This window comes from Parasteatoda tepidariorum, chromosome 10 (genome assembly GCF_982258835.1).
Source record: "Parasteatoda tepidariorum strain Cologne lab strain chromosome 10, Ptep-v5.0, whole genome shotgun sequence".
Lineage (NCBI taxonomy): Eukaryota > Metazoa > Arthropoda > Arachnida > Araneae > Theridiidae > Parasteatoda > Parasteatoda tepidariorum.
The window spans coordinates 75,806,031-75,833,233 of record NC_141764.1 but is presented as its reverse complement, the minus strand read 5'-3'; the positions used below and the strand labels follow the sequence as shown (position 1 = coordinate 75,833,233).

The window sequence follows — 27,203 nt, the reverse complement described above, 5'->3', positions numbered from 1 at the left end:
ACAATTCCTCGTCTGGAAATAAACCTACGCAAGGCTAATATAAATTTTTCTGTACTTAGATTTGAAACTAATTCTAAGTGTAACGCTCTTGTTACTGCGCAAGTAAACAAACATATATAGGCTTTTTCAGGAGTATTCGATGTTTTAGCATATATCGGACCTGCAAAGTCTACCCCGCAAACTGAGAATGGTGGAAATTCTGAAACTCGATCTTTAGGTAGGGGACTGGTTATTTGTTTAGCAGGTACAGCTGAATATTTGCGACATATTATGCAATTCTTTATTATTTTCTTTATAAGCTGCCGACCTCTAGCGATCCAAAACCGATTTCTAATTTTAGAAAGGGTGGCAGAAACACCACCATGAAATATTCCTTCGTGTTCATTTCTAATCAACAGTTCCGTAAATTTACATTTATTAGGAAGTAAGATAGGGTGTTTTTGTTCTAGATCAAATTCCGAATTTTCCAATCTGCCTCCTATTCTTAAAACCTTTTTATCATCCAAAAAGGGGGCAAAACTTCTAATGGAAGAATTTTTGTCAATTTCTTTTCCACTTTCTAAGGCCAATATTTCTGAATGGTACGCTTTTCTTTGCTCAAATTTGATCCAAAACTCTTCTGCTTCTTCAATTTCTGATGATGTGAGTAGTCCCTTAGTGGTAGATTGTTTTCTTATCTTTGAAATAAAACGTCTAATCCATGCTGTTATCCTCAAAAATTTTAAAAGGCAACTATAATTCTCCGGATTAATTCTTGGATCATTGGAAGATGTACTAAAGCAGAAACTTGGAATTTCCTCTTTCTTCTTTCGGAATTCCAGGAGATTTTCTTCCGGGGATGTTTCAAAAGTCTGAGGCCAACTGTAAACACGTTTTTTGAGGAAAGGGGGTCCTTCCCACCAAAGAGTGTTGTTAATCAATTCGGATGCTTTCAGTCCTCTCGAAACTAAGTCTGCCGGGTTTTCTTTGCCGGGGCAGTGGAACCAATGTTCAGGATCTGTTAATTGTTGAATCTCAACTACGCGGTTTTTTACGAAGGGTTTAAATCGGTTGGGTAAACCTCTAATCCAGAAGTAAGTGATGGATGAATCAGTCCAAAATTTTTGTGTAAGTTTAAACTTTAAGTTTTTTACCAAATTATTGCTTAATCGAGCAGCTAAAAGGGCAGCCATCAATTCAAGTCTGGGTAATGACAGACTTTTGAGGGGAGATACTCTACTTTTTGATGCAACAAATGATGTATATATCTTATCTGAATTTGTAACAATTCTCAAATACGCGACACAGCCGTATGCTTTCAAACTAGCATCAGAAAATATGTGAAGCTGAATATCCTGTATACTATCTCCAAGAGCATCCCTTAAATAGTAACGTGGTATTTCAATGTCTTTTAATTTTTTAACACCATTGCACCAATCCTGAAAATCACGAGCAATTTCTTGAGGGAGTTCTTCATCCCAATCAATTCCAGCGCACCAAACTGCTTGAATTAAACACTTTATGGTTACTACAAAGGGGCTCAAATATCCTATTGGGTCGAATATACGACCAGCAGCTTTCAGCAAAAATCTTTTTGTGTGTCTCCCTTCAGATAAAAATTTGATAAGATGTTTAGTATCAAAATAAAAATTGTCTGTGTCACTATTCCACCCTATCCCAAGTACTTTATGCTCAGAAGGTATTAAGACTGAATTTTCTATGGTGTGATCAATTTGAATGTTATTAGTTTCCCACAAGTCTATAAGAGGTTTCGAATTTGAATTCCATTTTCTAAGTTGCATACCCGCATCTTCAAAAATTTTAATAGCTTCCTGACTGAAACTAAAAGCTTTATCTACATTATCCTCGCATCCTATCACATCGTTCACATACAATGATTCTCTTATAATTTTTATAGTTTGAGGATATGTTTTTTCATAATTCTCCAAATGAAATTTTATAGTTGCCGCAAGAAGGAAGGGACTAGAAGTAAGTCCAAATAAAACACGAGTAAATCGATAAATTTTAATCTTACCTTCATCAAAGGGAGGTTCCATCCAGATAAATCTGGTCGCATCTCGATCTTCCTCCACAATTTCGATATTAAGGAAAGCTTGTTTCAAATCTGCAACAAAAGCTATCTCTTTGTTCCTAAAGTTTATTAGAATATCAAAAATATCATTAGTTAATTTGGGACAAGTGTATAAACAATCATTTAGCGAACAGGATTCAGCTGAGTGAGGCGATGCATCATAAACAATTCGAAGTTTTGTAGTTGGTCGCTCTTCTTTAATAACCGCCCTGTGGGGAAGATAAAATATAGTTTTATCATTTGAATATTGAGTGTCAGGGATTTCTTCAATAATACCCTCTGCAAGATATGATTCTATGGTTTGTCTATATTCATTAAGTAACCAAGGGTTCTTTTCAAATTTGTGTACAAGATGGTGGAGTCTCTTAAGAGCAACATCATAATTTGATTTTAAGTTGTCAATCAATTCTAATTTCCAGGGCAATTTAATTTTATAACGTTTATCAAATGTAATGGAAGACTCAAACTCTTGAACTATTGTTTCTTCCTCGTTATCAGTAATAGGCGAATCAGGCAAAATTCCAATGGACTCAAGATCAAAAAATTGTCTAATTAAAGTCTCATCACCACGGTTAACAACTACGTTCATAGCGAGTAGATTGTTTATTTTATTTATGTGTCCATAAATACACCAACCGAAGATAGTTTCTACCGATACCAATTTATTTTCGAGTCTATGAATTCGGCCAGTCACTATATCAAAATAAAAATCCGATCCGATTAAAATCATAACATCTTTAGTTTCGTTTTGAAAATCATCCGCAAGTTGAACTGTTTTTAAAAATTCGTAATCCTTAACAATGTTTTTGTTTGGAGAAGGCAGCTGAGTTGCACAAATAGTGTCAGTTTCTACGGCTTCTATATCTATTTTATAATTAGGATCTTCCCTATTTCTTAATCGGATGCTAACTACATTAAACAATTTAGTTTGGGGTTGCTCTGATCCAAAAGAATTAATCGACAATTTTTCTTTTCTAATTACTGGCAAATTTAATCTTTTTACCAATTTATTTGTTATGAAAGTCCGTTGACTTCCATTATCAAGAAAAATTGTAACATTTTCTTGTTTGTTTTTATTTTCCGCAATGATTGAGCAAGTTTGTAATAAAATGGGATTCGAATTTTGTTTATGTTTTAATTTATTCTCGCAAGAAGAAATGGCCGCAACAATTTCTAAATTTTCCTTAGAATTCTCTCTATCGTTTAAAGTTTTTGTTTGTTTATTTTCCTCTAACTTAAAGCAAATCGCTTTTGAGTGTCTTCGATTACAAAAAACACATTTCTTCTTACTGTAACAATCAATTAACCGATGATTTGGTTTCAAGCAAAGAAAGCAGAGTCTCTGCTTAATCAAAATATTTTTTCTTTCTTCTACTGTGAGAGTATCACATTTCTCAGATTCATGGTCACCCCTACAAAATACACATTTATTAATTCTCGCTGCGGTCGCGCATAATTCATGAGCGGATGTTATTTCTTTTTGTGGGTGCGGCCTTGATCTAAATTTATCTTCTTTTTGATTATTCGAACATTTTATATTTGTAATGGCGGTGGTTTTTTCGCGACTTTTTATTTCTTCACTTAAAAATTTTAGAAGGGCTTTTAAATCCCAATTATCCCCCTTTTCTTTCCTACTAAAGTCTAAAGTTATTTCTGATGGGAGTACCTTTAAAATTATCGGCGTTAATAAATATCCATAAGATGCCGAATCAATCCCTAGCGATTCTAAATTTCTGATTTCGATTTCTACTCGATCGAATAATTTTCGCAATCCAAAAGTATCAGAGTTATGTTTTATTGGTGTTATATTTAATAATTGGCCTAAATGAGCATTTATAAGCAAGTTTTTCTGTCCAAACCGATCTTTCAACAAATTAAGGGCTGCATTATAATTATCATCCGTTAAAGAAAATCCCGAAATTGCTTTTGAAGCTGCTCCTCCAACAAAACTTTTTAGATAAATTAGTTTTTCAATATTTGAAAGATACGGATTTTTATCAATTGCATTTTCGAACTGGCCGATAAATTCCAACCATGAATTTGGATCTCCGAAATATTTGTTTACAGTTAATTTTGGTAGTTTTATCGTGCATTTGTTTACTTCTGTTTGATTTACAGTCTGAGAGCTAGTTACACCATTCAAATTAGAACTAGTTGAGGGAGTGGCACTAATTTGTTGAATCTTCTGTTTAATTTCACATTTATAGTTAATCAAATCTTCTACATACGTTTCAGAGGATTCAACTTCCTTTTCGATATCTCTAACATCTAGTTCTTTCATTATCTCTTCATTTATTAATTTTATGTTCAACATTTTCTCACTTAATTGTTCTAAAGATGTTTCTAATTCATAAATAGTCAAATTATCAAAGTTTTTATCTAAGTTAGTGAGAAATTTAGTAGTAGAACTTTTCAAAGCTCTTCTTTTCATTTTAAGTTTTTCTATATCCATGATATACAAAATATAATATTTCTCAATCAAAATAAACTTACCCCTTTTTTCTGGCTATCTTTTATCCACTAAAATTCGATTCTATTCTTATCTTCAGTGCATTGCCTTTCTCGGCATCGATGCACCAGTTTCGCTTTTCAACTTAAAGCAATTCTAATAGGGTAAATACACCGAAGATTTATTACTATTATTAGTGAATATAACCTTTTTCTCGTTTTCTTGATGGCACAGGAAAACTACTCAATAATTACCAAGGGGTAAGTAACAAAAATATATTTAAATAGTTAACATGAGAAATACGGTACAATGGTAGGCAATGCTACTACTACATTACAATGTGATGTGCTTGCTTTTTACAAAATCTTAGTTTGCAGTTACGGTTACAATCTAATGATAAACTCCGCCATCTATCGGTGGTTCAATAACATGTATTTCTACAGACGTTAACGACTGCTATGTAACATCGCCAATAGCACATTAGAGTAGTTCTAGTGAGACGTTAACAACTGCTTTTTAAGATCGCCAGTAGCATATTAGAGTAGTTCTGCAGTGACGTTAACGCTAGATTGCGTAAGGAAGTCATTTTGACTGCTTTTAATTTCAATTAGAAAAACAATGGTGCATATAATGACGCAATTTCTTAGAATTTTGTGACTTTTTGTACAACATATAATTTTTTTTGTTAATATTTACTAATAACTTTCTATATAACTGCAAATAATATAAAAAATATTAAAAATTAATTTTCAACAAATTTATTTAAGCATTCACAATCCAGTCATTTTGACTGCTTTTGGGCAATATAGCTATATACTAATTTTCTGTCTTTCTAGTGTTAACAGCTGCTTTGTAACATCGCTAATAGCATATTAGAGTATCTCCAGTACGGCGTTAAAACTGCTTTATAACGGAAAAGTTTTTGAACATGATTTAAGAAAAAAGTTTTTCGAGTTTTTTCAGTTTTCCCAGGACACTGGTTAGCGTAATTTAGTGATAGATAAAAATGCATTACAGCAATGAGTTGTATTTTAATTTAATTATTTTCTTTTACTTTTCAAGAATGAATTTTTTTTTCGTTTGTTGGACGGGATACATTGGCTTCACATGTATCCAACTTTTCAGAGGGATAAATTTAACTACACTATCACAGTAATTCTATAAATTTCACTCATAAAAAAGAATCTTAAATCTGATAAACATCTCTGAAAAGATTAATCTCTTTCCTGTTTTTACCTTTAATGAATTTAAATCAATGAAAATAAATTAATGAATAATGAATTTTAGTCGATGAATTTAAACGAGGAAAATTTTCTCTGTTCGTCTGAAATATTGAAGGGGACTATTAGAGAAATTTAATTATTTAAAATTTGAAAAATTTACATGTACCCTTGTCCCTCCCTAACGACGCATATGATGTAGCATTACTATGTTTTCGCATTGTGAATAATACCAACCTTTTTCAGAGGCTGATAAATTTCAAAGCATCCATTCAAATGAGAGATCATCTGATCTACCTGAAAAAGTAGTCGAAGATTTCTCCGATTTTGTGTATGTACGTGATGATGTTAATGTATCGGTATCCAATTCAGAAAATGAGTTCGAAAATACTATAAGTGGAGAATCAAGTTCCATAAAAGATGCAACTTCTGTACCAAGTGAGTGTGTATATGTATAGATAGTATGTGTGAGTGTGTATATATATATATATATATATAGTTGTAAAAAAATTTCCAATGGATAGCAAGGGTAATGTATTTACATTTTAATAAATCAGAATTAAAAGAATTTTGTCTGCTTTTAGCTGCCACTCGAAAAAATAATTCGCAACAACCTCAAATAGTCTTTGTCTCAAATAGGTGTTGAGTGTCAAATAAGTGACATGCTGAGAATTTGAATATAGTCAATTATACCGTTTATGCTTTACAACCCACCACTTTACTTATGCTATTATTTTCTCAACAGTTAAAAAAAGGAAATAAATTAAAACTTGCATAATTTTCTATTAATTGGATATTTTCTACTTGTATAATATTTCTTATTTATTTATTTCAGATTATGAATCAAATGAAATGCCCATAGGATTTTTGGTCTAAACTTATAGCCTTATGCGTAATGGTATAGTCAGGAGATGAATAGTTACTGAAAATATGAATATGAATGAAATGAAATTCTACTACTTTTTACTTTTATGACACACTTATTACCTCGTACTTAAAACCATGCGAACATGCTACTGATATATATTTGGATGAAGTGGTGTTGAAAGTCATTTTTAATTAATTTCATTCAATTAAGGAAAAAATTTAAAAAAATTCAGTACTATTTTAAATATAAGATGATAGTTTCCAAACAGTTGGGGAGAGTTAGCAACCGCGTAATATGTTTTTTTTTTTGGTTTAATAAATTTAATAGAAAGTTTTTACTCAGTGTTTTATTCTGATAACCATAACGCCAATCGTCTTTTTAAGCCTTTAGTGATTCTTCGATTTTTTTCGAAATTTTTGCAAATGTGCTGCGAAGCTCGAATAGAGTTTATAAGAAACCAGAACACTTCGCAAAATCTCTCTAATGGAGGTAATAAATTTACGTTAAAGCTAGTCGGTATTTCCTCTTTTCACAATTTTAGCGTCTAAAAGTAAAAACAAAAAGTTTTAGGCAAATGAATTGTTTTCGGGAAATTTATATGGTGATGTTCCCAAATTTAGTGTTACTAAAAAAAATGGTCCCAATTTCATTAATTTATCTTTCCCAAAATACACATTGGATATGAGCAGTCTACATACTAAGTAAGATTAGAGAGTGTTTTTTTACCTCTGCTTTGGTAATTATAGTGTGGTTGGATATACAAATAGGCAGATATATATCGCTTCACCATCAGTTGTGAATAAGTCGCATTAAATTTTCTGTGTTTTGGTATTTGCGAGAACTAGTTCAGCTGTCCCAATGCTCCGAGATCTCTTGACGTAGCACCACAAGCCTTTTTCTTGTAAGGCTATGTAAGATTAAGGCTGTTCAAATCTAATACCTTTACTAATAACTGCTATAGCCGACCGGAGGAACCACCTCACTGCTATAGAACGCTCAGTAACATAAGACACACTTTTTCGTTTGTGGGACGAGTTTGGTCACCGAGTAGGTGTTTTTCGTGCAGCAAAGAAGGGAAGCATTACTCTGCTTTAAAAAAAATAACAAAGCATTGAGCCTTTCTTCCCTTCTTATGTGTCAATGTTCATGTCCAATTTAATACAAATTAATTTCAAATAAAATTATTAAATACATTTTCTTTAAATACAAATGAATCAAATTGGGTTCATCCTTTTGAACAACCCTGTTTATTAAAGTGTACTGGTTTGTCTTTTTCCTTACCATTTCTTAAATAAATTGAAAGCTGTGTTAGTTTGAAGTTTTTTTTGGCTTGTAGGGCATGAAACAGATATGCTTTTTTCTCTGTGTCTAATGTTATATTTTTTTAGGTGATCCTGAAGTTCAGCGTAATCATTCAAATGGAAGATCATCTGTTCTATCTGGAAAAGGTATCGAGGATGATCATGATGGAAAAGATTCAGAATACATACCAGTAGACGATGAAGAAAGAAGGAATACAAATAATGATCTCAAAGATGAGTCTTCAACTGAAATATCTCTGTCATCTCTCCCTCAATCAACGTCTTCTGATGATGTTAGCCTATCAGTTACCTCTTCAGGAAATGAATTAAAAAATACAATAAAACTCTCTAGTTTAGATGATAGTAGCTTAGCGACAAACACTACAACTGATAAATTTAGTTTAACATCTGAGGAAAAGCAACATTCAAGCACAGAAGATTTAAGTATTTCAGAGAAAACAAGTCCCTCTACTTCGACTAATAGTTCAACTAACTCAAATGATGTAAGTTCAATATCGAAATCCTTAACCGACATAAACGATATTAGCTCTACATCGGATGCTGCAACTCGATCAGACGATGCAAGTTCTTCAACTGATGCTTCAAGTGATAAGTCAGATTCAAGTTTTGTATCGGGTATCAGTATCTCTCCTACATCTAGTTTTGAAATTTCAAGCACTGTAACGAGCCTCTTGATTACTAATTCTGATTCGACATTAGATAATGTTTCAAATTTTAGTACTACTCCAGCAGTTTTAAAAGTTACAATCACTTCTTCTTCTGATGCTACACCAGCTGTTTCGAAAGTCTCTACAAACATTTCTACTTCTGATGCTACATCAGTAGTTTCAGAAGTCTCTGTAAGCGCTTCTACTTCTGATACTACACCAGCAGATTTAAAAGCTTCTACAATTACTTCTTCTGATGCTTCACCAGCAGTTTCGAAAGCCTCTACAAACATTCCTACTTCTGATGCTACACCAGTAGTTTCAGAAGTCTCTGTAAGCGCTTCTACTTCCGATACTACTCCAGCAGATTTAAAAGCTTCTACAATTACTTCTTCTGATGCTACACCAGTTTCGAAAGTCTCTACAGACACTGTTATACCAACAGATTTGAGCTCTTCAACTGTAATTTCTCCCAAAAGTACGACTTCTACAGAAGAGCTAGTTTCCAATACTGACATGACTGTAATCACATCTGAGACTACGTCAAAGGATATTAAAACGACGGCGTCAAGCCATGAACCCTACATTGATAAATCAACTACCGTAACAGAAGAAACTTCGTCCGATTCCTCAACATTTACCACACCTACCAGTACTTCTTCTGAAGTAACAACAGAACATTTACAACATATTATAATGCCTGGTTTGAAAAAAGTAAAACTGGGACTAGCAATAACATTTCTGACTGTTGCAGTACTAGCAATGGCAGTTATTATCGTATTCATGATAAAAATGAGAAAAACATCTGCTGGTTACGAAGAACTAAGTTTAGTACCTTAAAATTAATCACTCATAGAAAATAAGACAGGCAAAGAGTCTTGACAATAAAGAATTTGGTCCTATTCATTCTATTTATGAAGAAGAAAAAACGAATATGGGTGACAATGTAATTCGATGCAGATGAGTTTGTCAAACTATTATCTCTGCTTATTTCATGACAATTTTAAAGTTCTAAACCTCTTTTTCGTAATCGAAATAATTTGCTCTTTAAAGAATTACTTAAATTACTCACTATCAGAAATAATATTTAGTTTTCTTACGAATAAAGAAATCAATGTGCTTATAGCTTAACCACCACTTCTATTTTAAAAGTAAACGTTACGCAAGATAGAATATCAGAACATCGAGGAAAAAAAGTTAAAAGTGGAGGCAAAATGAAGATAAAAGCTGTTTGTCATTTTTCTAATTTGTTAACCCTAATACATGTTTTTAAACAATTGATATTCAGTTACTATCAAGAAAAAGGAGAGAGTTTAATTATTTTAGAAAATATATTTTAATAAAAATGGTTTAGGATTAAATGTACTCGATGTTTTTTCATTTTAGTCAATACTACAATTTAAAGAAAAAAATTTCTGTTACTAAGATAATTTTTTTAATTAATGTGTTTATTTTGATCGTGCAATTTTTAATTTCCTAATATAATGTTTAGATAACATCTTCTTCACTACTTAAGTATAAAGGTATACGGCAAAAAAATATTTTACAATTCCGAATTTCTATTTTACTGCCATAAGTAATATTAAGATAAAGAAAATATGAATTATACCTCCAGGGGGCTAATAAATTTAAGTCCACATACGTTGACCTCAGGTTTTAAGTAAGTAAAATGATATAAATATTTCAAATGTTAAATTGCACCTGGAGTGGGAATGAATAAACATGTATATGGTTATATTATGGTCCATTTAAAAACAATGATAAATAGATTTAATAATTATATAGAGGAAAAATAAACTTTAAAAAAATGTGAAGTTGAAATATATATCAATTTCAAAACTATTTTAATCATGCGTTCCAAGCGGAATAAATAATTATTGAAAATAATCTAACGTTATAAAATATTATAAAATAATATTAAATTAATAATATCTAATGTTATAAAATAAATATTTAATTCTTGGGGGTAAAGTTTCAAAATTATGAAGAAGAAAAAAACAACACAAAAGTTAAAGTTATTAAATGTATGTGTACCTCAAAATTAACCTAACACAATTAATTAAAGTACACAAAACAAATATATCTAAATCGATCTAATCTCTCTAAGTAGTTATATTTTATATAGATTTCACTAGACTATGAGACTTTTTTTGACTACTATACACTATCAGAAATTTCACCATTCGCTACTAAGGTACACACACGTGGATCTGCATATTCTTGACTGTATTATTTATAAATATTAAGTAAATATAAATTTAAAAGCATCATACACATCACAGAACTACTTGTTTTTAGAATAACTGAATTATGTACTATTTGAAATTACTATCATTTTTGAGCACTTGGACTTGGTGTCATTTTTCGAAAATCACTTCTGTTTCTGTGAAATTCTACCCAAATAACGTATATGTTCTGCATCTCTTAGAATCCCCAGAAAGCTTAAACGTTCACATGTGTTTCAGTGAGAATGAAACTATAAATCTTAGAAGCTGAGTAGTGACACAGCTTGTGACAGACTTTAGAAGCTGAGTAGTGAGACATATGTGGCCCGAAGTAATGAAGAGGATAATGTTTATATTATGTTTAACATTTAAAATAAATGGCATAAAAATTTAATATTTTTTGTCCATTACGATATTTAGATGAATAAAATTTTAAAAATATATGTTTGAATTTATAGCAATGAATACTATATTGTTAATTATTATTTATAATCACACTTGTAACTACTTATTATTTATATTTGTTATTTTCTCATAATTAGTACTTAATTACATGACAATGATTGTAGTTAATAACATTGCGTTGAAGTTTTATTTTGCTCTGATGATACAGAAAAATTATTGACATTTTTATGTGCCATATATATTATTTTTATGTTCTATTTTCAAATACATTTATTGTATTTTATATAAACATTGTTTTTATACAAAACTTTTGCATTTAATTACAAATCTAAATACATTACTTGATGCATAAATCCTCGGCACAACACATTAAAAACGTTTTTTTCAAAACAAGTGGTAACTTTTATCTAATAATATTTTTAAAAAGAATCACTTTTAACTTACATTTATTTATTAATTAATTAAGGGGAGCTTGAAGAAGAAATTTGTTTTAATTATTTATAGATTTATTATTTAAAAAGACGACGTAGTAATTATATCTAGAAAGAACTGTTTTTTTTGGCATTCCTGACATGACACCTTTTGACTTAATTATTACTAATTGTTTCTGTTGAAAGCGGTGCACCGAGTATAAGTTAGTGTTAGTAGTGTTAGTTTAGTTAAAGTACCGAGACAAAGTTTATTTTGCAAATTGTCATTTAGAACACACTCTAGGGAAGAAGGAGCCTTTTTTTTTCAATTTTCGTAAGTACCTTTACGTTTTATTCTCTGCTTTTATATTTAAAATCAAATTTTGTCTCTTCTTCTTCACGGCTGGCAGGTCTTGAGTATGGGCGCATGTTTTTGAGCGCTTGGAACATGTCGACTTTTATTTCCAATCTGTATATTTTTAAATCGAATGAATTTTTTTTTATCAAGTAAGATCTTCTTTAGGATTGTAACTGGAGTACTAAATAATGATGCTTTTTATAGAATTTAAACATTATCACGATGTTGAAATTATATAATTAGCATTAATTCAACTGTTTACCCAAATATTTTTTTCCTTAAATCTAAAATTATCTCCCTCTTATTCTGACTTTTATATTGATTTTTTTTCTTTATTCTATACTCTTGTACCTATAATTTTCATCTTCCTTATTATTAATATTATCTTCCTTGTATTCTATGTGAGGGGTCGAAGTCTGAAAGCATTATGAATCAAAAAGCGAATTGATAAATCATTGAATGAGCGTATTGAAATGAATCAGTAAATAGAAATAACGGTTGAATTATTGAATAAGTTAATCGACGGATTAGTGAATGAGCCGTTGACCGAATAACTGGCTTATGAATAAGTGAATTAAAGAATCAGCATGTCATCGATTTAAAAATTCTTTATAGTAGGAGTAATCTCTAAAATCAGTTGTAGTAGTTTTTAGTCAATCATGTTTTTAATTTTCAATCCAACGGTCTTAAACAATTCACTCTCTTCTTTGAAGATTTTCCTCTTGGCTGTAGTTGGTCACAAGTTTTGTCAAAAATCTGAATTCCTTTAAAATGTGTTACCTTAAACTGAAAAAAAGTAAAAAATAATGCTTTTCCTCAGGGTGCGTAGCCAAATCTTTCAACAAAAAATAAGCACCCTTTAAGTATTTTTAAGCACTAAAAGAATATTTTTAGGCACTATATACATTAATAAAATGCAAAATAGTTTTCGAAGTCATTACATAAACATGAGAAAATAACTTGTTTCTGATAAAGAACTCTTTTCTTGATTACATTAGAAACCATAAAAAGATCACGAGATTTTTCAGTTCGATTTCAGAGGGTGGAAAATGAAGCCTGAAATTGAGAATATCTTACAAACTGCAGCAGAGTTGCACACGAGAGTACAAGAATCTCACCGAACCCAGCGCAAGTATTTCATCAAGCATGTAAAATGATTGGCGCTTTCATACGCAACCGCTGAACCGCTTTGAACGCAACCTTAAAAGCCGCTGAATTGCAAAATTGCAACCCGGTACATGCATGTTTTTGTATGCCAAAGTTCATTGTGTTTGAATGAATTGTAAAAACGTTAAATAGAACAATGTGAAATCCGTGCTTTTGCATAATACGTGGAGAAAATCCACATAATTAAAAAAAATCTCATTTTCGAAGAAGGAAAATTAAGCACTTATTTAGAACACCCAATAAAAAAACACCTTTAAGAGCTAAAGCAAAAATCAAAAATAAACACCTTTAAGCACTTTTTTAAAAGCGCTACGCACCATGTTCATTATTTAAATAAAATGTAAACAATAGATTGGATCTTAAAAGCCGCTGGATTGGAAAATCACAACCCGGTACATGCATGTTTTTGTAAGAACAATTTTTCAAATTATTTTATTTATCAAGCTGTGAGAGAATTATCCCATAAGTTACCATACATCCAGCAGCTTTTTGAATAAATGACCTTTTAAATGAAAAAAAGTCGCATCCGGTAATAACAACTCTTGATGGTAAGTCATTCACCAGTGTCAACAACAGGCCACGCTGTTCATCATCGATAAATGCAACTTTGGTTGCAATTTCATATACAGAATCTTTAACTTTAACTGCACTACCATGAACATCAGCTGCACGTATACTAGTAAAATAAAAGGCTACGAGCGAAGCAAATGTTAAAATGAAGTTAGGTAAAAATAAAAGCCAGCGCTCCCATATATTTCTTGCTCTCATGACGAAGGTTGAAACTGTAAAAATCGAAGCAGTCATGTAACCAAACACTACCAGCAGCAGGAGTGACATTGACTTCTGAAACCAATCGACGCATTGCAATATTCTTCGTAAGTATTTTTTGTAATACGCTAACAGTGCGTCTCCGTTGTTTTGAGACCGAAGACTGTCCGAAAACATGATCAGTATTTCTTGCAATATTCTGAAAGAGTAGCAGATTAAAACGATTATGAATCCCGGTAAAAGGAATTTCTGATTGTACAAGATGAAATCGGAAGTGAGCAAGATCAAGCAATTCTGCCACTGATTTTGGCCGCTCCAGCCGAAAAACGCTGATTTTAAAGCACGAGATACCCGAGACGACGAATAACACACTTCTAATGATTCTATAAGGAAAATCAATGGCATTAATACGCCGATGATAAATCCACCTACCAACTTAAGCGATTTGCGAGAAGCCTTTCCAGTGCTTAGTGAGAAATGCGTTCTCAACAGAATTTTCAAGAAATAAAACAAATTTTTCCTTTTGTAGAATAAAACACAGCGGATTGTCAAACCCGAAAAATCAGTCACAAAAAATGAAATGGTTAGTCCTACTGGCAGGGACCAAGCAACGCTAATAACGTTTGCTATATCAAGCAGTACATAAGCCGAAAACGCGAGCGTTGTTGTGTATTCCAATAATATTCTCCTCACTTCTCTTCCTTTCGTTTGTTTACCAAGAGGAGGAAGAACAAACGATACCAAACACAACATTTTTGTGATTAGCTTTAAATCATAAAATTTGTCCCCGATATGGTTTTTGCGTAAAATTTTAGAAGAGTCTTTTGTTAATCGGACAATAAAAGATTCTTTAGGAAACTCCATTTTTATTCACTCTCTAAAATTTAATTTTAATCACAAATTACTAAATTATTTTTACTTTCAGTACAACTTTCCAGGATGGATAAAAATCATTGAGCGTGAAATTGGTTATTGGGTGATACTAATAATTAGATATCTCCGTTTAGAATTCTGTAAATAAACGAGGATACTTTTGTTAAGATATAATTGCTTCGAATATTGAATTGCTATTTATTCATAAAGCAATTATTGGCCTCATTCTGATTCGTTTATCAGAGAAGAAAATGATGAAAATGTCATTTCTTTATATGTCTTATCTACGAATTATATACAAATATTAGTCTAGCAAACATAAAGTACAATGCTTTTCCATAACCTGATATATATTTTCGTGAATGTATATTACAACAGCTCTTTCAAGTTAAACTAAAGCTTAGAAATGTTAATTAATATTATTAATTAGAAATTGAGCAAAAATTAATTTGGGTTATTTAATCCTACGATTAATTAAAAATTAGTTTTTAAGATAAATAAAAAATTTCTTGAATAAAGCGTCTTTAAGAAAACATTCTCAGAAATAGTAAAATATTTTGACTTTTATAAAAACTGCTTTCTAAATGGATTAAAATTAAAAATTCGCAAATGACATTTACTGTGCATGGAAAGAAAATGAATAAACGGATCCCCCTAAATAACTTTTGTTCCAAAGATCGGATCTTAACGTTCTAGGACTCAATCTTAATGATTTGAGGGGCAGACATCAAATATGCTAATTAATAAGTGCAGACGATATTTTAAGTTAAGAAATTAGAAGCAAAAATGTACTTTACCTATTTCATACCTGCCAACTCTTCCGGATTTTCCGGAAGATTTTGCTTTCATATTTAAAGTGGTAGTAAATATATACTATTTTTTCTTTTAAAACTTAATTTTTAAATGATTTTGATCACCACTATTCTTACAAAAATTAAGCACATATATTAATATGCGCTACTATCATGGTTGTCAACTTAAGTTTGCTCATATACAACGTATTTGTTTGCTTAAAATTGAAGTTATAATTCCATTTTAATACCACTGGGGAAAATGATAATGGAAGGGATTAAAACTTGGCAGGTATGCTATTTTTCAACGCATTTGTATTTCTGGCCTCTAAAATATAGGCAGTAACCACAATCTAGGAAATATAGTCCCAACGGTTTTGATAGGAAAGCTGTCCAAAGTTTTGACCCCTTAATGTTAATTTTACTTTTTGCGTGCTTCACAATATCTCAGGAACTTTTAAGCGAGTTGAAAAGAATTTGCACACAATTATAAAATTTGTTTATCGAATGGTAATTACATTTAAAAAAATAACTTCGAGTAAATATTTATTATTTTATAGCAGTCGAAAAAAGTTTGAATTGAAAGGTATACAAATTTTCATCATTTTTAAAAATGTAATTTTACTCGGCAAAATACAAAACTTGGGCGAAATCGATAGAATAGTTTCTGTGAAATCAAATTTTAAAAAAAGTCGTGAATTTAAAATTTGACTTCTCAGGAACAATTAGATAACCGATCATTAAGCCTAAAGCTATTCAGGGTGTTCTTTTATTTTAACTCCACTCTTAAAATATTTATTAGAGAGGATCTACAAAAATGCAAAACTTGTTGGAGCCAGCATGTTAGGGATTGGTAAATAGTGCCACAGATTTTTGACATTGGGTTATAGATTTAAATCTTGGGTGCTATTGAGTTTTTAGGCGTCATGGCGATCGAGTATCTGTAATTTTTAGTCCCTTGATAATTTAGTATTATCTTATTGGTGCCCCGGGGTCATCTATGAGGACACTTCTTTTAAAAGGCAAACACTTTTACCACAGTTATTTTCTTACAAAGGAATTTATTGAACAAATACGGCACGACTGTTCAATATGTTACATTAACAGTATAAAGTTGCTAATTTAAACCTGTAATTATGAGATTACGTAATCATGGCATATGTGGTAGCTAACATAAGAAAACATCTGCTTAGTTCAAAATTTATCCTAATTATATTTCAAACAATAGCACTTTTTTCATTATTGCTATAAATAGAGGTAGAGCAATTATGGATTACGAATGTAAATTTTATTTTTATACATAATTTTTTTCCAGGAAAATAACGTAGAAGTTTTCAAGTTTTCTTCTTTTGATTTAATCAAGTTACAATTTAAGTAAGTTTAGGCTCTTGTGTTTCATAGACGTATGACGTATCAATTTTGTTAATTACATACATCCTCCTGTAGTGGTATCGATTGGAAGGTCTATTCTACGGTGTTAATTTTTTTAACCTTCATCAGGGAAAAAGTTGCAATCATTTAAATAGAGCCGTGGTGGCTCAGGAGACAGAGCGTTTGCCTTTCAATGAGGTAAACCGGGTTCAAATCCCAGCGATGGCTGGTCGATACGAATTCCGAACCCGGCTCACTTCGATCACATTGCAGACGCAAAAATATCCTCAGTGTTAGACGGATGACGAGTGAGAGTTCCCTTGCCGAGATGCTGACCGTGGTAGGAGTTTATGGTTTTCCTCTCCAAATGTGGTTTAGTTCCATAAAAAAGTCCTCCTCGAAGGCAAATTTCTCCCAATACTTAATCCAGGAGTTTTCTTGTCTTCTTGATAGGATTCAGAATTACAAGACTACGGAATTGAACATTGGTAGTCGTAAACTCAAAATTGCGTCAGCTGTTCAACGACGGTTATAAAATAAAATGAAATCATTTAAGTAAATTTAAATTTGTTTTTTTTTTCTTGAAAAATTCAGTTTTTGACTAGTCTCAAACTTTGCGAATTATCAAATTAAAAATTTAAAAATGATAGAATTACTTACCTTGTCAAGTATCCCGAATCCACAAAATTTCTTCAGAATTAATGATGGGACAGTCAGAAATTGATTTATTTGACGTGAAATGGATTTAAAGAGATACATAATTTAAAGAGATACATAATACTTGCTAATTGTACAGTGAGTTTTTAAATATTTCGAAAATAAACAAATTAGGCCTACTTTAATCTCTGCTCTTAAGGTAAATAAATTCTTCTGATTTGTCTTAATTCCAATTTAAGTGAACGGTTATGCCGAATTTTTTAAGGTATTCCACATAGCATGTGAAAAAATGAAGTAAAATTGAAGTAATTGGGACAATATCGTGAGAAGCTACACTATTTTACGATAGTGACATTTTTACATCAAACCATTCTTTAAAATTGTTTCCGAATAAGTACTTTATTCCACAAGTTCATTTGATAAAAGCACAATACTTGGAAATATCTAATTGCCATCTTAAAAATCATGTTTTTTTCCAAAATTGCTCTCTTGAACAATTTAAAAATGTGGCGTATCATTAATTTTATCCAAATTTTTCAAAGATGGTGCAAGCCTTTCACACTTAATATATTATCCAATTTATAGCTTATCGTTAAAACTAATTAATATTAAGATAAATTTAGTTCTTATCAAATATCTTAGTTAACAACAACTTTGCGCTGTAGTACTTATTACTATCATTTAGTCGGATTAATTTATTAACTAATTTCATTAATCTATAAATTTGGATTTCTAAGAAAACGAACGTTTTTTACTTTTTTCCTTGAGTCTAAACTATAATGAACCCCATTCAATAATAAATAGATGAGTAAGAAGTTAAACAAGAAAAAAATACCAGTTGTACTAAAATTTAAATATTCGAAACATTTTCCTTCTATGAATATGTGCACATAACAAACATTTAGATCAAATTCTATTGTTTTTAAAGTATATTAATTAGAGTTCATTTGCTTCAATTTATCATTTTTTAAGTTTAAATAGATTATTTTCATACGTAATAATCATGCATCCCGTTGCATTAAAGTGCGTTTAAAAGAGAAAAATTTATATTCACAAATATCTACTCTGTTCGGAAAGTCATTTACAAGAGCGTCCTTCTGTCCATTACTTGTAGCAGCAACGTTAACGCCGTATTTTACTCTAACAGCATTTTCGTATACATCAGCTGTTCTAAGACTTAAACTGCAAGGATAATAACTATTATTAAGTGCACTGACATGTGAACACAGCTGCGTTGATTTTTGCAAGTTTGAATTAACTGCGATACGTCATCAATGTTAAAATCGAAGACGTTATGATCATACCACAACTATCAGCCCAAATAATAGTCTTCAATTCCAGCATCTATAGTCTACATCACTAATCCAAAGTACCTATAGCCCACAGCATCAAACACTTTACCAATACAGAAATCCTGACCTATGTTACTTCACGTTGACAATCAAACTACAGCCATCCACAGATTACAGCAAGTTGCTCTTATTATTTTCATTTTCTTTCAGTTATGCAAGCAAGGTGCTTGTCTCCCTGTAACTGCCACCCCATAGACTGCTGAACTCAAACTGTCTTTTATTTTAACTTTTTATACTATTTCATGATGTATGGGATATGGGCCTTCTGCGAGGTCCAGGTGCCCAATTTTTTATAAATAAAGAAAACGAAAGAAGACTTCATGAAACCAAACAAAATGAACAACAGAAGCGACATGGATTGCTTGAATTGGTTCACACAATCTATTTTTTTCAAATCCATTGCAATATACTTTGTAAATCAAATATTATCATTAACAAAATATGTTAGAGTTCATTTATTTCACTGTATCATTTAAATTGAGATAGAATTATTCCATATGTAATCATACATCCCGCAGCTTTCTGCATAAAAGTGCGTTTAAAAGTGAAAAATTTACATCCGGAAATAATTACTCTGTTCGGAAAGTCATTTACAAGAGTCAACAGAAGACCCAGCTGCTCGGCGTCCATGTGTTTAATTCTTGTAGCTGCAACAAGAACGCTGTATTTTACTCTTACAGCATTTTCGTATACATCAGCTGCTCTGGTACTTGTAACATAAAATGCGACGACTGTAACAATCATTAAAGTGCACTGGCATGCGATCATTGCGTTGAATTTCGCAAGTTTGTATCGAATGAGGTACGTCGTCACTGTGAAAATCGAAGACGTCATGAAACCAAACAAAATAAACAACAGAAGTGACATGGATTGTTCGATTTGGTTCACACAATCTACTATGTTGTGGGAATGTTTCTGATAATAACTAAATAGGGATTCTGCTGTGTCAGTGAACAAGATGTTTGCTGAAAACGTCTGGAGGATTATTTTTAAGCGCCCGAAAGTGTGGCAGCATAAGACGATAACGAAACCAGGCAGAAGATACTCTTGATTCAAGCACACGTAGTCGGACAACAAAACCGCCAAGCAGTTCTGCCATTTCTCATTCGCTGTCCAGCCAAAAAATGTCCCTTCCGCCAAACGTTTCATTTCAGAATGTGAGCTACAGTTACTCACAGTCAAACCAAAGAATATTACAGGTATTATGAACGAAGCCAAGATTCCAGCCAATATCTGTAAACGCCTAGTAGGACGTATATTGGGTTGAAGTGTCAAGTGAGTTTTGTGCAACATTTTTAATAAAATAAATATTGAATTCTTTTTGTAGAGCAAAACACACCGGACCACAATACCTGAAAGATCTACCATTAAGATGGAAAATGATATTCCCAGGGGTATGTAAGTCAGGTAACGAATACTATTCATGAGATTCAATATGATGTAGGCTAAAAACACCAACGTTGTAGTATATTCTAAGCATTTTCTTTTTATTTCTCGAGTTCTAGAGTTTTGCTCTAGAGAAGGAAATACAAATGAAACTAAATAGAAAACTTTTGTAAAAAAAATTAAATCCTTCGATTTATTTTCCATGGAGTATTTGTTCTATGTTCAGTATCCCGATCTATTTATATTTTTTCTATTGAATATAATATGAAACATTTTTATAGAGTCTTGTAGAGGGTACACACATACCAAATTAAATAAGTATAATTTTTTCACAATAAAAAACTTAATCCACAAATTTATTTTTCAATTGACATTCATTTTTTAACAAATTTGCATTTTCTTAGATAGTAAGATTTTTTTTCCATTGAGTATTTGTTCTATATTCAATACCCGTTCAATTTATACTTATTTGATTGATAAAAAATGTGAAACATTTTTCTAGAGTTTTTTACAGGTAGAAGAATTACATTCTAAATCAAATAAGTATTATTGCTTCATAATTAAATTCTAAATCTGCAAATTTATTGTCCAATTTTTCATTCATTTCATAACATTTTAATATTTTCTAAGCCTGTCAAAATTTAATATCCTTTTCTTTCGCTAAAGTTTCTACGAGCAAGCATTATTACATTGCTAAAAATTAAGGGTATTATGCTTTTGCGGTAAAAGTCAACTGTGAATTTATTTTCTTTTGAACCATAATTTTGCATTTAATTTTTCAACATATCAGCATTTTCTACGATTATCAAACATTTTATCCTGTTTTACTTTCTCTAAATTTGCTACGAATAAAAGAAAATATATAGTACTAAATTAAGTATTATGTTTTCGTAATATAAATATGCGAATTCCTTGTCATTGAATATATGTTTTACATTCAATTTCTTAACATACTTACATTTTTCCTGATTTTCAAAATTTTATATTACTTATTTTCAAATCAAAAGCAAATTTGTACATTTATTTTCCATTTTAGTCATATTTGTGTTCTAAGTTCTATAATTTTTACTTCGCTTTTTTTCGATATTGGCAAAGAATACACATTAAAAAGTACTCAATTGTATCATTTTGACATTCATAATCACATTTTACACGATTTTCAACCATTTATCTTCTTTTCCTTTAAATCTTCGTGAAAGAGAAGGGTACACATACGAAATTAAGTAGTATGCTTTCAAAAGAATGATCTAAATATAATGTATTTTCTATAAAGTAATTATTCGATTTTTAATTTCTTGGTATACTCGTATTTTTGGCAGTAATTGTCAGAGATTTGAGTTCTGTTTTATAGTTCTCTTCACACTAATTTGCATGAAAAGAGTACTTATACAAAAGTATGATTAATTAGTAGAAATATGTATCTAGGATAATTAATTGATTTTTCTTTGAAACGTTGTTCTGTATTCAGTTTCCCAACCTTTTTACTTTTACACCATTGTCAAGCATTTCACTTCCTTTCTTTATGAGCTTAGCATAAAAGAAGAGTGCACATGCGAAACAAAGTAGAATGCTTCTGTAAAAAAACTAAAAAAAAAACTATGAATACAGTTTTTGCGAAGTAATTTTCCTGAATTTAATTTTCAAAAATGTTCATTGTATTTCGAAATATGGAATGATTTCTTAGACATTTTTAAATAATAATATTATTAATATAAAATTTTAAACTGACCTTTCATAAGATGTTACGTCTAATACTACGGTACTTTTTTAAAAATCATTTAAAAATACATTAAACGATCACAGGCACATAAAGATCATGCATATTGAATTTTTTTCATTCACTGATTATTTTGAAGGAAAAAAAATTGATTCGCAAAAATTATTAAAGAATTATAAGACATTGCCTTTCATAACACACACAGAAGCATCCTAATAAAATTAATCAGAATGGCGTTTCAGTTCTGTGTTTGTAATGAAAAAGATGAGTCATAACACCCAAACTTTTCACATAATCATATAAATAATGTTAATTACAACACTCGAATTATTCTAGAGAGGCTATAGAAATCACGAATAATAGCATTTCACGCCTTCATGTTTCATTTGATTAGAAATTATTACCAATATTACTTCAAGGGCTTTTTTATGTATCTAGTTTGTCTTTAATTAACAAGAACAGTGCAACTACTGAAAATGAAAAAAAAATCGATTTTCATTACAATAATTAGATTTGCTTTTTGATAAAGAACATCAAGACTAATTGTGAGTACCATGAACGTATTGTAATATCAGAATAGAAGTAGTTCTTGAAGAATAATTCATAACAACCAAATAATTCAAACAACCATAACTTCATTATCAGTAATCATAGAAAAATGTTTTCTTAACTAGTTTTCTTATGCGCTTTGATAGTCAGCGTATATGTTCCTTATTAGGTAAATTCCTAAGTGTATATTAGTTTATTAGTAAGAAAAGTCGGTTGCTTTGAATAAAAATAAACCATTGACTAATTATCTGCTTTTTGCAAATATTTTGTAAGAAATTCTTGCAACACAATTTAGGATAAACTTTACATTAAATGAATATAATATCGAAAATTAACTTATTCTTATATCGGCAAAAATTATTTCATACTACATTAACTCGATTCTTGTTAGTTCTTTATCATGTAGAAAAAAAGTAATTATTTAAAAGAAAATATGATGAATAATATGATGATATAATGAAATAATATGATGAATAAACTCCCAATATTTTCACATCTTTTTAAGTTTGGTAATGACAGTAAACCACGATTTGAGGTCCAATGTATTTTTGTGTGTAACTAGGAAAAAACGAGCATATAAATCTGTTTATCTAGATTACTAATTACATTAATACTCCACATACTAATTATTAAACTCATCAGTGAAATATTGCATAGGTGAGCCACAATAACGAACACAGTCAAAAATTATGCATCGTGATAACACTTGTAACATTGGCCCTCATGGACCAGTGTTACGAATGTTATTATGTCAAGTGTAACAGTCACCCTTCGCATTATTAGCGCGACGCTGTGACCATCAGAGCAAATGGGCCGCGCTTGCAATTGGTGAGAATAAATATAAAATAATGCCTAAAAATGCTGACTGATCCATAAAGAAAAGTTGAAAAATAAACCTTCCTCTGTCAGTACTTATTTCTATACCAAACTCATTAATAATTCAAATTTAATTCAATTGAGCATCATAATAGCAGCGTTTTATAAAGTAATAAGTATTGCTGGTCTGCTGCTAAAGAGATGTGGAAGGAAATGAGCTATTCTTACTCATTTCCTTCAAATTCTGCATAATAAGTAGAGCACTTTATAAAAAGCGCTGTTACAATGCTCAATTAAATTAAATTTGAATTAATAATGAGTTAGGTACAGAAATAAGTAACGAAGATAGTTTATTTTTCCTGAAAAATAAAAGGAAATGAAATATTCTGACTCTCAGTTATTTTTGTTTACCGTATAATTAGCAGAGTTGGAACTCTTATTACTTTATAAAATGATGCCATCATAATGCTGAATTAAATTAAATTGGAACTATTGATGAGCTATGTATATAAATAAGTAACGAAGACAGTTTATTTTGCCTGAAAAATAAAAGGAAATGAAATATTCTGACTCTCAGTTATTTTTGTTTACTGTATAATTAGCAGAGCTGGAACTCTTATTACTTTATAAAATGATGCCATCATAATGCTGAATTAAATTAAATTGGAACTATTGATGAGTTATGTATATAAATAAGTAACGAAGACAGTTTATTTTGCCTGAAAAACAGAAGGAAATTAAATATTCTTACTCTCAGTTATTTTTATTTTTCGAATAATTATCAGAGCTGGAACTCTTATTACTTTATAAAATGATGCCATCATAATGATGAATTAAATTAAATTGGAATTATTAATGAGTTAGGTATATAAATAAGTAACGAAGATAGTTTATTTTGCCTAAAAAACAGAAGGAAATGAAATATCCCTTATACAGTTATTTTTTTTAAATGAACAATAAGCAGAGCTGTACCTCTTAATACTTTATAAAATGATGCTATTACAATGGCCAATTAAAATTAACTGCAATTGTTAATGAGACATGCATAGAAATAGGTAATGCGGCTAGTTTATTTTGGCTGAAAAACAGAAGGAAATGAAATATTCTTACTCTCAGTTATTATAAATAGCAGAGCTCTTATTACTTCATAAAATGTTGCTTTTTACAATGTTTAATCGAATAAATTTGAATATAGAAATAAAAATGAGGATATTTTAAAATGCCTAAAAATATATGATGCAATATTGTTACATAGTAACCAGGGTGCGATTTCGTCGACTAGCAAGTAGCAAATTGCTCGCAAAAAAAATCTAATCGTTAATTACTGGAAAATGCAATAGCAAAAATTGCTAGTAATTTATGATGATCTGAATTTTCAATCGTTTTTTTCACGTTATTTTTCAAATTCGCTATTTTTAATACGACACACGAATTTCGAGTTAGAGCTATCACTTATTGAAGCTCTCGATTAATAACTATTCCGTTGTAAATCCTCATCGTTTATTTTCGATCATATGTTCAATATTTATTAATCGTTTTTCGGTTATTTCCACTTTGAATAATCACTTTCTGATGCGCATGATTGACGGCTATTCCGTCATTAATCCAATTCGTTTTCTGATCTTTTTTTCAGCAGTTATTTCAGATATTTTTCGTTTTTACGGCATTTTCAAATGGTCAATAAAATTCCGCCATTTTTTATACAATCTTATTTCGACACTCAAATTTTGAGTTTGAGTAATCACTTTTTGACTCGCTTTATTCGCAACTATTTCATCGTCAATACACGCCATTTTTTCGATAGTTATTTTTCGTTTTTGAGATCTTTTTCATGTGGTTTTTCAAATAACGATATTTTTAATATGATGTTAACGACACGTTAAATTTCGATTTTGACTAATCACCTTTTAATTTTCTCAATTCGCAACTATGCCGTAGTAAATCAATGTCGTTTTCTAATCATTTTCTCGGCAGCTGCTACTGTTCGTTATCTTTCTTCCAGTCCAGCAATTTCTACATTGTTTTTAAGAAGAAAAAATTTTAAATACAATTTTTTAAATACGATACATTAAGACTAACGCATTTGGAATCGCGTATCTGAGTATTTAAGCTTTTATACGAGTAAAAATATTTAATATTTACCATTCAGTGATCGTTTTATTGCAATAAGTCGCACAGCAATGTTGATGTTAAATTATCCCCATCACATAAAGTGTTGCAATAAAAATCACATTTTTATCACAACAACAACTACACTTTTGTCGCGATATTTGCTTTTGATTTTGAAAATGAAATTATACCCTAATAACAACTAATAACGTGGTAATGAAATATTAAGATACAAAACTTTTAAATTTCAAAGTGATGATTTTTGAATGACACCGTATACGGAACTGTCATTTTTCCACTTTTTTTGAAAAAATTTCTTCTAGTGGTAGCTAAGTTTGTGTTTTAATGAATTTTTCTTTTCTTTTCCTTCAAAGTTTCTATGAAATCCACTTTGTTATTGTTCTTTTGTGTTGAAGTTTTTAAAATGTTTCCAAAATTAAAAATATCTGAAAGTTTTAAGCTTTTATTGTCTATAACTCTATAAAATAATTTGCAAAAAAGGTAGTATTTTTAGACCTGAGTATTAGTGGAGTGCAAAAGGTCAAAAGTTGCGACAACATATACAATGCTAAGAAATTACTATCCATATATTTACCTCGAAGACGCAAACAATCCTTTATTTACATTATAGATCGATACGAAACATAGCAAAGTAATCGATCAAAATATATGAATAGAAATATTAATATTATATGAGTGATATTTCCATTTCATTGACTGCTGCTTTATTCTGGCATAAGTAATATCAAAATATTCGAGTCATATATTGATACAACTTAGCCTAGTTGCTAAAATACCATCTGGTAAAAGTAAAGAATTAATTGCTGATTTAAATTATTCTCTTTTTTTTAAAATTATTTTGTTTCAGAATGTGCAAATTCAGGAACATTCAAACAAGAGAAGTTTTTAATCCAAACCTCAATTAGTTTACTTAAGTTGCATTACAAAGATCCTCGTTTTCTTCATCGTGTGCATTTCTTCTCTTCAAGAAGACGTTTCAAGATGAATGGATAATTCAGTAATTATTATCAAAAAAGATGATTTTTAATTTAAAGCAGAATATTTTAAATTATAAAAGCCTTATTTTCTGAATTATGTGAATTTCCTTCCTCTCAAAAATTCATTTTTTGTCATTGTCGAAATGTGTAATTCAGCGAGACAGTTTCTAATCTGAATCACTTTTTTTTTTTTTTTTTTTAAAGGGACTTATTTTCTAAGTCGTATGTTTTTTTAGCGCTTCAAGGGTGCATTTAAAAATTAATATTCCAGAAACTTGCGAACTAGACAGCAACCTTTAATCTAGATCTGAATTAGTTTATTTACGTTTCATTGAATCATGTGAATTTTATTTTCAAGATAAGACATTTCAAGGTAATTCTGGAAAAACAAAACAGTCAGTAGTATCAACCTGAATTAGATAATTTAAAAACGCTTCCTTTTTCTTATCCTAGAAGTCATTTTAAGATGAGTAAATTCAAAAACTCTCAAACAAGATGGTCTGCTGTGTCAACCCGTTTTATGACGAAAGCCTTATTTTTTATATCATGTATGCAATTTTTTCAATCCAAGAAGTCATTTCAAGAGCAATAATTCGGAAATTTTAAAACAAGACTGTTTTCAATCTAAACCCGAATGAATTGATTTACGTTTCATTGCAAAGATCTTATTTTTT

At 30.4% G+C, this 27,203-nt stretch overlaps 1 protein-coding gene across 1 annotated transcript in view; it reads left to right on the top strand.

Moving 5' to 3' along the window:
• Positions 1 to 27,203, top strand: part of LOC107437997 (uncharacterized) — a 49,140-nt gene that overhangs the window by 6,705 nt on the left and 15,232 nt on the right. Inside the window, exons 2-3 of the mRNA XM_087152849.1 lie at positions 5,987 to 6,178; positions 7,997 to 9,412. Coding sequence (XP_087008975.1) covers positions 5,987 to 6,178; positions 7,997 to 9,412 — 1,608 coding nt within the window. The remainder of the gene's footprint in view (positions 1 to 5,986; positions 6,179 to 7,996; positions 9,413 to 27,203) is intronic.